At 37.5% G+C, this 12056-nt stretch overlaps 1 protein-coding gene across 1 annotated transcript; it reads right to left on the bottom strand.

Moving 5' to 3' along the window:
* Window positions 1–876: 876 nt before the first annotated feature.
* On the bottom strand, window positions 877–10007 carry LOC110564591 (prolactin-2C2-like). Its single transcript, XM_021662081.1, has 4 exons — window positions 9977–10007; window positions 6414–6589; window positions 1889–2068; window positions 877–1041 (listed from the first exon to the last, which is right to left on the bottom strand). The coding sequence occupies exons 1-4, from the start codon at window positions 10005–10007 to the stop codon at window positions 877–879; spliced, it is 552 nt and encodes a 183-aa protein (XP_021517756.1).
* Window positions 10008–12056: the final 2049 nt, after the last annotated feature.

Genomic DNA, 12056 nt, shown 5'->3' with positions numbered 1-12056 from the left:
ATCAATAGAAATAAACAGCAGCCTACAGCATGGGAAAAGATGTTCACCGACCATATGTCTAACAGAGGGCTAATATCCAAAAATATATAAAGAACTTAAGAAATTAAACACCTACAATACAAATAATCCAATTATAAATGGGGTACAGAGCTAAACAGAGAATTCTCAACATAAGAATCTCTAATGGCCTGGAGGCACTGTCTATCTTTGGTGTGGGGAAGGGGTATAGGAGAAGAAGATGGAGGGATGGTGGGATTGGGAGAGGATGGGGAGGGGGTACAGCTGGGATACAAAGTGAATAAACTGTAATTAATAAAAATAAAATAAAAATTAAAAAAACAGTTCAGTATCATTACTCATCAGGGAAATGCAAATCAAAATGACTCTGAGATTTCATTTTACATCATCAGAATGGCTAAGATCAAAAACTCAAGTGACAGCACATGCTGGTAAAAATATAGAACAAGAAGAATACTCCTCCATTGCTTGTGGGAGTGCAAACTTGTACAAGTACTGTGGAAGTCAATCTGGCAGTTTCTCAGCAAATATTACTTCTTGACTCTAACAATCTGATAAACAATAGAGTTTCCTAATTATTAAATTAGTTATAAAATGTGTTGGTTGCATGGCTAACTTCCATTAACTGTGAAATATTTGGTTGAAACATGTTGATGGCACAGATAGATGTCATATTAAATCAACAATAGAAATTTTGACCAATTCACTATTGAGACTTTTACATTTACAGAGCTGCTTTTTATTTTTAAATGAGACAACAGTAACAAGATTCCAAAGATAAAAATTTAAGGAATGCTACATGGTAGTTCAGAAGCAGATAGGATGGATGAAGTCTTAGCAACTTTTTTGGAGATTATTTCACTTCAGGGCGTTTAGATTAATGTCAATTTTCTTAAAGTCATTGTCTAGGCATCGGATCATGTTATAAAAAGCCCAAATGCGAGCATCTTCATTTTTTGACTGCAAGGATGCCAGTCCAGACCAGGTAGGGTACTTCTCCTCTTTTTCATCTCCACGCAGAACCTGATCACCAAAAGCATATTTAACTATCAATTAGATTATAGTATTTTTGTTGCATATACCTTTTAAATGCCGAATGAAGATTTGTTAAAAGTTATAATTGTCAAAATCAGTTAAATGTATGGATTTTCATTGATGTTGGCCAGGGTAGCTAAAATACAAAGATTGGGTGCTTGCATTTTTTTTTATCTGATCATTTACTTTCTTATAGAAGTTGAGGGGTAGACAATCAGAAAGTTACTTGATATTAGACGTAGATTTGAGAAAAGGACCATGAAGGAACAAATGCCATTGTGTCACTAAAGGACATGTTCCATGTCCTCAACAGTACCCAACTTGTCTTTTTTTATTTTTTAAGGTCCTGATATTGAAATATTATCCCCTTTTTCTTTTTTATTAAAAATAGATATTTTCTCACATAACATACCTTATTTTCATCAAAATAGTTCTTCATATAATATGAATATCCTTAATCTGAGATAAAATGATTTTTATACTTTATGATTGACCACGCAAATAGTCAAGGAAAGAAAGTATCAAAAATACCTGCTCAAATACTAACGTGATTGTGGTTTGGACTGGAAGACGTATTGTCCAAATTAAAACAAGGAACAATTTCTGAGAGTGCTGAATGTGAGGTTTTGAATAAAACACTGTACAGAAAACTGTGATCACCAGCACCTGCTTAGTACTGTGACTTTCCGATATCTGGGTGCCAAAGTTTGTTGTCCTTTGTTTTGATTTAGAAGGGATTGTTTTCTTACAAAGTTCTTCAAAGTTCAACTATCCTTGCTCTGGTCAGTTCATTTATAAGAAGAAAAGTGAACAGAAACATATGGGAACTGCTCACCAGGCTGATGATGCTGTTAAACCCTTGGTGGAGGCTGGTGTTCTTTTCCTTTACACGTCTGGCTTTGGAGATGATAGCAGCAGGGATGTTTCTCAAGGTAGATATTGTGCTCACTAGATGCTCCAGAGGGTGTTCCCAGGCAATCAAAAGAGTGTTCACTGACTTCAGTAAGACGGCATACTAAATAACCACATTTGGGTGGTTACGTTAGAACAATCAAAATAAAGAGTTAGATACAAGCATTTCTTCTTCAAAAGACTGAACTAAATGTCTTCTCTACTATTCCAGAATGTTTTAAAAATAATCCTTTGTAGAAGTATAATATGTAGTCATTGGAATTGTAATATAGAATTTTAGAGTGGATTAAATCCAGAAATATCAAGAGAATGCTTTATGAAGTTTCTAGAAAAGTGGTGACTGTCATGAAACATAATCTTTCTTCACTTTGATACTCTCACTTTCATGATTTCACTCTGATTTTAATAAGAATTAAAGAGACACAAAATGTTTTTGCCCTTAAACAGAACATGGAGAAAACATTCTAATTGTGCAAATGTATAAGGATATATGATAACATTTAATCTAAATAATATTGTGAGGTAGTAAGTCAGAAGTGGGAGATAACAAAAATAATGAATTAGAGGAGCCATGGTGTGCACACTTGTAATCACACAATGGGGTGGGTACACAATGCTGAACATTGTATTGTGTATACTGTACTTGTTTGTCTTTTAGGCATGATAGAGGTGCCAGTTAGGAATCAACACTTAGGATCGGAAACAGAAATAGAACCAGAGCAAAACCCTGGCTCAGATGTAGCCCATAGACTCAGTATCCAAGTGGGGTCCCTAGTAAGGGGAACGGGGGCTGTCTTTGGCATGAACTCAGTGATAGGCTCTCTGATCACCTCCTCCTAGGGGGATGCAGCCTTGCCAGACCCCAGAGGAAGACAATGCAACCAGTCCTGTTGAGACCTGACAGGATAGAGTCAAATAGAAGGGGAGGAGGACTTCCCTTATCAGTGGACTAGGGGAGGGGCATAGGAGGAGAAGAGAAAGGGATGGTGGTATTGGGAAGGGATGAGGGAGGGGGCTACAGCTGGGATACAAAGTGAATAAAGTATAATTAATAAAAAAATTAAAAGAAAAATAAAATAAAAGAATATTATGAACCATCCCTTTGGTGGGTAGTGGAAAAGTAGGTAATTTATAGAGATATGAAAATGCTTCTTAGCAGATTTAGCTTTCTATTCATCAAATGTACAGTATACTTTTCCTTTTATTACATACTCTGTATTTTCCCACATATAGGATTACCATGCCTATTACAACGCCTTTAATAACTTACAGTATGGAATATTCAGTGTATTCTTTCAAAAGTTTTGCTGAAAACTACATTGTGTGAAGACTCACGTGTGTGTTCTTGGCCTTTTCCTTGTTTCCTGGAATGGACACAGAAGAAGTGTGGCAGGTGCTGAGGCCTGTGTCATTGACCTTATGGATTTCAGCATAGTGTTCCACCTGGAATTGACAAATTATTCAGTTGAGAGCAGGAATTGTGAAAGAAATAAATGATCAGGAAACTAATGAATTTAAAAGAAGTACTAAAACCCAAAACTAATATATTAGACAAATTAGCTTTCAAAATGATTTAAAGAATCCATCCAGTCCTGATGAGACCTGACAGGCTAGGGTCAGAGGGAAGGGGAGGAGGCCCCCCGCTATCAGTGGACTTGGAGAGGAGCATGGGAGGAAATGAGTGAGGGATGGTGGGATTGGGAGAGGCTAGGAGAGGGGCTACAGCGGGGATACAAAGTAAATAAACTATAATGTATAAAACTATAAGCAAATTTTTAAAAATGAAAAAATTAAAAAAGAAAAATACAATGACATGTTTTCATCTTTCCTTTCCTTACTCTACCTCCTCCCAGGTCCCCTCTAAACTTTTCCTACAATCCCATTAATTCTTGACATTGTATTCTCTTTTTTAAGATGGGATTTCTGTGTGTATCCTTGGCTGTCCTGAAACTAACTCTGTAGACCAGGCTGGCCTCATGGATATCTTACTGCCTCTGTCTTCTGAATACTCAGATTAAAGTCATGCCCCAGCACTGCCTGGCCTCTTGACACTTTTTATATTATCATTATCGTTACATCTAGACACACACAAACACACACACACATACACATACTAAACATGTTGCGTCTTACTTGTTTAGTGTTACTTGTGTTTATATTATCTCAGGGATGATCATTTGGTACTGTATAGCCAATTAGAGGGTTCATCCCTATGAAAGACTCTTAACTACATTTTAAAGTCAACTGTAGTGTCAGTTTATATTTGTTTAATTATCAATTTTTCCAAACTCCTCTTTACTATTTGCAGTCTCTTTAGAAGTTGTGATTTGTCAGGCAGATACTAAAATTAACAATGCTCTAAATCACCATTTTTTAAAAAGAATAATTTGTAACAAATGCTATACTGTACGATATTTCTTGCAAATACCATGGGACCTACCTACAAATACCCTACCTAGGTCATTAGGAATGCAGAATACTACTGTGGTGATTATGACAAAAATAAGACTTAAACCCAGCACAGAATATGCTAGGAAATATAAACTATGAGCCAACTAAAATGGAAAATTATCTCATTTTCATATTAACCAACATTTAATTATTTGTTATATATACTTCTATATCTTTATTGTTTATATTATCTATTATTTAAAACTACCGTTAGTGGATTACTTGATAGTTTGGAAAGATTTTTAGGATGATTTTGATGGGAAACCCACCAGGAAATGCAAATGATAGAAAAAAATAGCACGTAAAATGTCTGATAGAAATAATAGGTATTGCAAACATTGACCTGACCTCTCACTACCCATCTATGTGCAAAAGTCATTGACTGTGATTTCACTGACTGGGGTGGAATACCCAACATATATTCCTCAAGGTGATTTCATTGTGAAAACCTAACCAATTTCCCTGCACACACTAGACCTCATTGTTTAAAACAAATTTTTTGGAATTCATTAAATATAGTTCTTAACATTTAGGAGTCTGAAGAGCAATTATTAATTTTCACAACTTCTGTGTCTTTGCCCCACTGTTTTAACTCTCCTTAATTCTTTCAAGTCTCTGCAATGCAGTTTTCTTTATTATAAGTCTACATTGTCCAGTGGAAGGGAAGGAGGTGGAATGGTAGGATTTAGTGGGGAGTGGAAAGGGAAAGGGGAAGAAGAAGGTTATATGGAAAGAGATAACCAAAATTAAGGGATATTTGAGGGATACTATGGAAATTTATACTGAATAAGCTTTCATATATATATATATATATATATTATATTGTGTGTGTGTGTGTGTGTGTGTGTGTGTGTGTGTGTGTGTGTGTGATATAAATGAAACTGCCAACTAACTGGGGAAGACAGAGCCCTATCTGGCCACATATTGTCACGAAATGAAGTTTTCAGTGTATTAGGTTACATCTAATTAAGTTATTGGCCAGAAAGGGTTGGGAACCCCAAGGAAGCCAGGAGGTACTATTGCCAAGACTATATAGTTTCCTTGTTGCAAACTGATAGCAAGACCCCACTGCTGGTCAATATCTGTGTAACTCATTAAACATGAAAAAGTTGAGCTGATGCCTCCATAGATCCCTCACCCATGTGTGCTAGCCTTTTTGACCCAGGAAGGTACTCTGGGCATTGTCAAAGCAGAAACACAAGCACCAGCTCAGCCACGAACCCCTTGATATAGAACAATGCTCTGCCTGCAAGGTATGGTATTCACACTGCAAGAGCAACAGTGGTACATAGTTTGTGGAAGTAAACAGCAAGCACCTGATTTAACTTATGTCCATTCTAGGAGAGATCAACCCATATGAACACTTCTTGGGTAACCAAAAACCTGAGACTGAGACTTTACCTAGGGACCTAGGCTAAAATCCAAAGCTTCTGTTCTAAAAACAAAACAAAACAAAAACCAAGAAAAATGGAAAAATTAAATGGCTCCTAATGATATTCTGCCATACTCATTGATCAGTGCCTTGCTCAGCCAGCATCAGAGAAGCTTTCTCCTGTAGAAGAACAAACACAGAGACCCATAGCCAGACATGGTGAGAGTGAGAGACCAACTGTGGAACAGCCCTAAATTGGATGTCTCCATCAAATCTCTCTACCCAGATGTCACAGAACCCCGAAGAAGAGGAGGTAGAAAGAACCTAACAGTGGAAGGGGAAGGAAGACAAGAAGAAAACAAGGCCCTCCAAATCAACATGATTTACACAGAGAGGAACTCACAGAGACTTGGACAGCATGGGCAGGGCCTGCATGGGTCTGCACCAGGTCCTTTGAGTGTCGTTTGTGGCTTCCGGTTTCATGCTTTATTTTTAATGAGATTCCTGATTGCATGAGAGAGGGAATCTGGTTCCTGTGCTCTTTTCTTTCTATTTGTTTGTTTTGCCCAATTCTGATGTATTAGTTTTTGATTTTTATTATTATTAAGTCAGTGGGGATACTTACAAACAGACTGAACAATGTTGAAATTTCGACACTGACTTCGTGAGAAAACGTGCCTGCAAAATAAAACATGTCTTCCAAGGACACAAAGCAGCGACCATTCCTAGCAGCACACATAGGCACTGATGCCACATTCTCCCACAGAAGCAGGTTGGACAGCAGGAGTAGGAGCAGTGTCCCTGTTAAAAAGAAGAGAGCCACTCTGAGATATAGTCTCGTGATGTTCTTAAAAAGTCACCTTGTCAAAGAAAGCCTTGTTGTGGTCACAGTGACCTCCTGTGAAGAAACTGCTGTTTTTAACACTGCGGGAGTAATGGAAATTCAAATGGGAAAACTAAGTGAGGCGGCCGTATTTTCTCAGGTTGCTATTTTGAATCATGAATCTACTTCTCATAGTTTTTTAATATCACACCCAGGAATCCTCTGCATTCTACAGACATTTGGAGTTCAAGTCAAGGCAGGGGGGTGTTCAAGTAATTCTGTTCAAACTCCTTAATGTTTTGTGGGTTGCTGGTAATTTTCAGTAATAAAAGATATGTCACGAGTTTGTAGCACTTTTTTAGAAACATATTTACTTTATTTCTGTTTAGAAGTATTTTGCCTATGATTATATAGGTGTACTATATCCACATCTGTTGTTCATAGGGCAAGATGAAGGCATCCACTATTGTAGAATTAGAGTCACATATTTAGTTGTGATGAGCCCTGGAGTTCTGAAAAATCAAACACAAATCTTATTCAGTAGCAACAACGGCTTTTAACCACTAGCCAGGCCTCAAATTTATCTAATAATAGTTTGGACCACCAATGTGACAAGGACAGCTCTGTGGATTAGCTTTATCTTTAAACTAGATAAAAATAAACACAAAATTGTGTGTTTACTAACTCTGAAAAATGTAGAGAATTGTGACAGTAAATTATGCCACGATCTGAAGTAGATAATTCTGCACCATACTGTCACATTTCAGGCTTTGCCATTATCTCCCTACTTCATGTAACACACAGTTTTAGCATTTTTGATAATGACCAAGATTGATATCATCATCAATTTACTTTTGAAAGATGGATGAATCAACACTTAACAGTTCAAATATGATGAATCAGCTCATATTTTTTGCAAAGAAAATTCTATTATCTTAGTTATACTATTCCGAAAAATCTTCTGATAAACAAAATTTTAGATAAATGGAATTGAAAATGTACAACTGAAAATTAGGGAATAGGTAGATTTTATTCATGGAAAAAAATCCAAACTTTAATACTCAAAATGAATAAAAGTATCAAAATACTCTGTAGTATGCAAGATAACAAGGCACTTTTTAAAGGGAAAGTAAAAATATTATACATTCACACACACACACATAATTTTCCATTTAACATTCATAGGATTTTAAGAACCTAACAGGATATTGTTTTGCCATTTTATAAAATCCAGTTTATGCTTGTTGAAAATTAATTTTGCTTTTAAGTAAGAGCAAATATAAGCAATTGTATTCCTCCTTTCTTCCATTTGTTAAGGTGTGTGTATGTTTTGATATTTACTCCACATTCCATAACTCTCTGGAGACCCACATCCTCTCTCTCATCCACAAAACTCTGAGTCTTAAAACCAAACCAATCAAGAGGGATGGCTCTGACTAAAATGCTCAATCCCCATCTCGAAAGGCAAAGAGGATGGACATCAGAAGAAGAAGAAAACAGGAAACAAATTAGGAACCTGCCACAGAGGGCCTTTGAAAGGCTCTGCCTTGTAGACTATCAAAGCAGATGCTGAGACTTATGGCCAACTGTTGGGCAGAGTGCATGTAATCCTATGAAAGAACTGGGAAATAGTAAGATCTGGAGAGGACAGGAGGTCCACAAGGAGAGCAACAGAAGCAGAAAATTTGAACACAGGGGTCTTTCCAGAGACTCATACTCCAACCAAGGACTATTCATGGAGATAACCTAGAACCCCTTCACAGATGTAGCCCATGGCAGTTCAGTGTCCACTTGGGTTCCATAGTAATGGGAAGAGGGACTGCCTTTGGCATAAACTGATTGGCCTGCTCTTTGATCACCTCCCCCTGAGGGGGGAGCAGCCTGACCAGGCCACAGAAGATGACAATGCAGCCACTCCTGATGAGGCCTGATAGACTAAGATCAGAAGGAAGGAGAGGGAGACCTCCCCTATCAGTGGACTTGAGGAGGGGCATGATTGAAGAAAGGAGAGGGAAGGTGGGTTTAGGAGGGGAGGAGGGAAGGGCTTATGGGGGGATACAAAGTGAATAAACTGTAATTAATAAAAGTTAAAAAAAACATTAAAAAATTCCCAAACACACACACACACACACACAAAGAGAGAGTCACTTTTATAAAAATATCACACTGTGTAACCTGAGGTGCTTTCAGATGTGAAAAGATAATTTAACATTATAAAGTCATTCATGTGATTTAAGTGATAGATCAATGGGGGAAGTCTTCCGAAGGATGAAAAGGAGATTCAAAGCATTCCTGGTTAAGCAATCTTACTGCACTTGGAAGTTCATGGACACCAGTGAGATTCCTTCTTCTAAAATCAGGAGAAAATGACACAAAGTCATTACTGTTTTTCATTTTTTTCTTGGGATTTGTGGTCAATACAGTATGTTGGGAAAATAAGTAATAAAGTACACTGACTTGTGAAAAACAAACAAACCAACAAACCAAGCCAAACAAACAAAACAAAAAAACATTAAAGACCAATTTTGCTACCCAAATATTCTAGAGCATGCTCAAATGACCAGGAGCTACACACACACACACACACACACACACACACACACACACACACACTTCATCATTCCCTCTCCTAGGAGCTTACAATGGCCTATAGCTTCAGGGGTAGAGAATTGTGTGTCCAAACCCCCTTTTTGTTCTGGTATTTGGTCTTGTACAAACTTGCATTGGTTTTATGCATGATGAAAGTGTATTTTCCTTGAATGAAGTTTTTAATGCTGTATAAATGCACATCTGTTATCCTCATTGACCTGTTCCAGGAATAAAGTACAATTACATCATTCTAGTCCAGCATAGCAGAGACACAGGAACCAGTGCATGTCACTGTTTCTTTCTGCAGTAGTTGTAGACCCTACCTGTATGCTCTTATGGTTTAATTACAGTTAAAAATTTCAATGTCTGCAATTTGGCCTCTGTGAAAGTGATAATTCCCTGTTCTGGAGCATTTTTTGTCATTCAGATTTATGTAGATATACAGGTTCTTACCACTAGACACCAGTAATATTTCTTTTTTCTGCCTCTGTTCATTTAAGAAAATTCAGAATTTCTCTAGATAATGCTATAAAGTCAGATTCACCTTTGAAAACCTCTAATCTAAGAGTTGCTATGTGGTTGCTATTTAGAGAGATGATTAAAACATACTTCTCAATGTTATCTGTTTTCATTCTCTGGGTCCGGTATTAACAAATGTCCATTCACTTCATGTATGGAGAGAATAACATTAAAAACAGTAAACTGCCCAAATCAGCTTCGTAAAATAATGGAATGATTAAGGTCAATTGGAGGAAGTTTGGAGAAGAACTACTTACGGGAAGGGAGTTGAGTCAAAGACAGCTGCATCTCTGCGGAGTCCCACCACAGCTTGGCCGCTGATTCAGGAAAGCTGTTCAACCCAAGTCTGGTCTCCAGGTAACTTTCCACCTCCTATATAGTGCAGCACATCATCCCCAAGGCCACACACTGCTAGGGGGCAGGAAGAAGCAATGTCTGGAATCCAAGTTGAGGATACCATTACTCTCACCCATCATTAGCTAATAGCCTCATTACAACAATGATTAGTCTAGGTATATAGGCATTATTTACCACATTTTTTTAAGGCTGTGACTATGGTTCAATTTATGTTATAAATCACCAGACTCATTTCTGATCTAAGGAGATTGATGTGGATTTATTACATCCAAGTTCTCTCTGATACTTCTTCTGGTTCTTATAAATAACAAATATAAGCTCTGCCTGTGGAACCGTATTTTAATCAAATCCAATAATATTTGCTTTTCTGTAAGAGTGTTATCACTCTTAGGTGAATCTATATATCTGGCTTGGGTTGGTAATTGCCTTCTTTGACTGAACATGTTCTTTAGTGACACTTCACAGCAGTAGCCACCATAGCACCACAGGATATCACATACCCCATCTATCACTATGAGATATGTTACCTCTACCTCAGTAAGATTTATATGTTAAGAATCTAGATAATGTGGCATCTCATTGCATAGTTTTTCTTTATATTCTGCACTGTTTACATTTGATTTACTGAAAATATTTTGTATTACCTGGTGTTCAATGAGACCTCATGTTGTACAGCTCATGAGAAGCTAAGTAAATGAACCATAGGATATGTCAGTAAGCTGTGGTTTTAGCTGATACTTCCTTACAACCATTATAGATAACTGGTTTCTAATTGTTAACACCGTCATCTTTGCTTGCAGATGGCTTTTCAAATCTCTGCAATACTAGACATTATCTTTATACAGTGGAACCTTAAAGATAGTTATAGGAAATCATTGAAGGCCCAGTTTTCTCTAGAGCAGAAAAGCACACATTGAACTGAATGCCGTATCTTCCTGAAGCATTAAAAAGGAAAAGGGGGCAAAGCTCTTGTTAGCATGTGATAATAAATAATAAAAAACCTCACTAGTCATTTTACTTTAGTCCTCCAAAGAGCAAAGTTGTAGAAAACAAGGTTTTAAGGTCCTACAAACTTAGGACAACTCCAGGCATTGCTCCCAGAAAGATTTTATATCTGGCTGCCTTAGTGGTAAGGGATCATCTTAAATGTGGGTAGCAGCAGTCCATGGGCTATGCCTCGGATAGAGTGACAAGGACAAGGAAACTTCATCAACAGGATTACATCCTACAGCTTCACGATCCTGGAAGCAGTATGACGAGCTGTGTCACCTTTCCTGTCATATTCAAGAGGCCTCTTGCAATATGAACTACAATAAACTCTACGTCATCAAAGATGTAGAGTGTTTTATAGCAAAAAAATATTCCAAATTTCATCACCCATTGTAACATTAGTCTTCATCATCTTGAGACACTTCCATTGGGCCACTGAGCCGTCTTTGGATAGTAGGCTCCTATTGGTTGTCCTGTACAGGAGTTTATGATGTCACTCGACTTCTTATGTCTAACCGGCTCCAGGCTGACCCTGTGGCTACAACTTACTTATCAGCCATGCATGTCCGCTGAAAGGTCCCAGATCTGGGAGAACAGTGTTCATACCTAAAGGCTCTCATTTCCTATAATAACATGAGTAGAACATGATTTCATCTCCTCAGATGATGTTCTTCAACCTTGGCATACACTATGCATCCTAACAGGACTCTGATCCCATTTCCACATCATTTATGACAAATTTATACTTTCTGATATATTTGGTAGTCATAAATACCTGTTCTTAGCTTAAGCTAAATCCATGTCATGTTAATGTTGTGACAGTCTGCTGTTCACTATACACAATTCTGAAAATGTCAAATGAATTTACACTCAGGTGAATATTCACCAAGGTTGTAGCAGTCAGTGTGGTAGTGGGACCTCACCATATCTATAATTCTGTAGTGGGATTGTCTAGTCAGAAGTGCTTTGTGCTTATCTAAGCCAGCAACA

This window comes from Meriones unguiculatus, chromosome 19, assembly GCF_030254825.1.
Source record: "Meriones unguiculatus strain TT.TT164.6M chromosome 19, Bangor_MerUng_6.1, whole genome shotgun sequence".
NCBI classification, from domain to species: domain Eukaryota; kingdom Metazoa; phylum Chordata; class Mammalia; order Rodentia; family Muridae; genus Meriones; species Meriones unguiculatus.
The sequence above is the reverse complement of the archived record's forward strand: the minus strand, read 5'-3'. Positions and strand labels throughout refer to the sequence as shown.

Bases quoted from the DNA above. Each gene is read 5' to 3' on its own strand.
- LOC110564591 (XM_021662081.1), bottom strand. From the start codon at position 10,007: ATGCAGCTGTCTTTGACTCAACTCCCTTCCC. The intron at 2,069-6,413 runs GTAAGTATCCCC...GTGGTTATTTAG, and splicing joins CAACATTGTTCAGTCTGTTT to TATGCCGTCTTACTGAAGTC. The intron at 1,042-1,888 runs GTGAGCAGTTCC...TTTGGTGATCAG, and splicing joins TTAACAGCATCATCAGCCTG to GTTCTGCGTGGAGATGAAAA.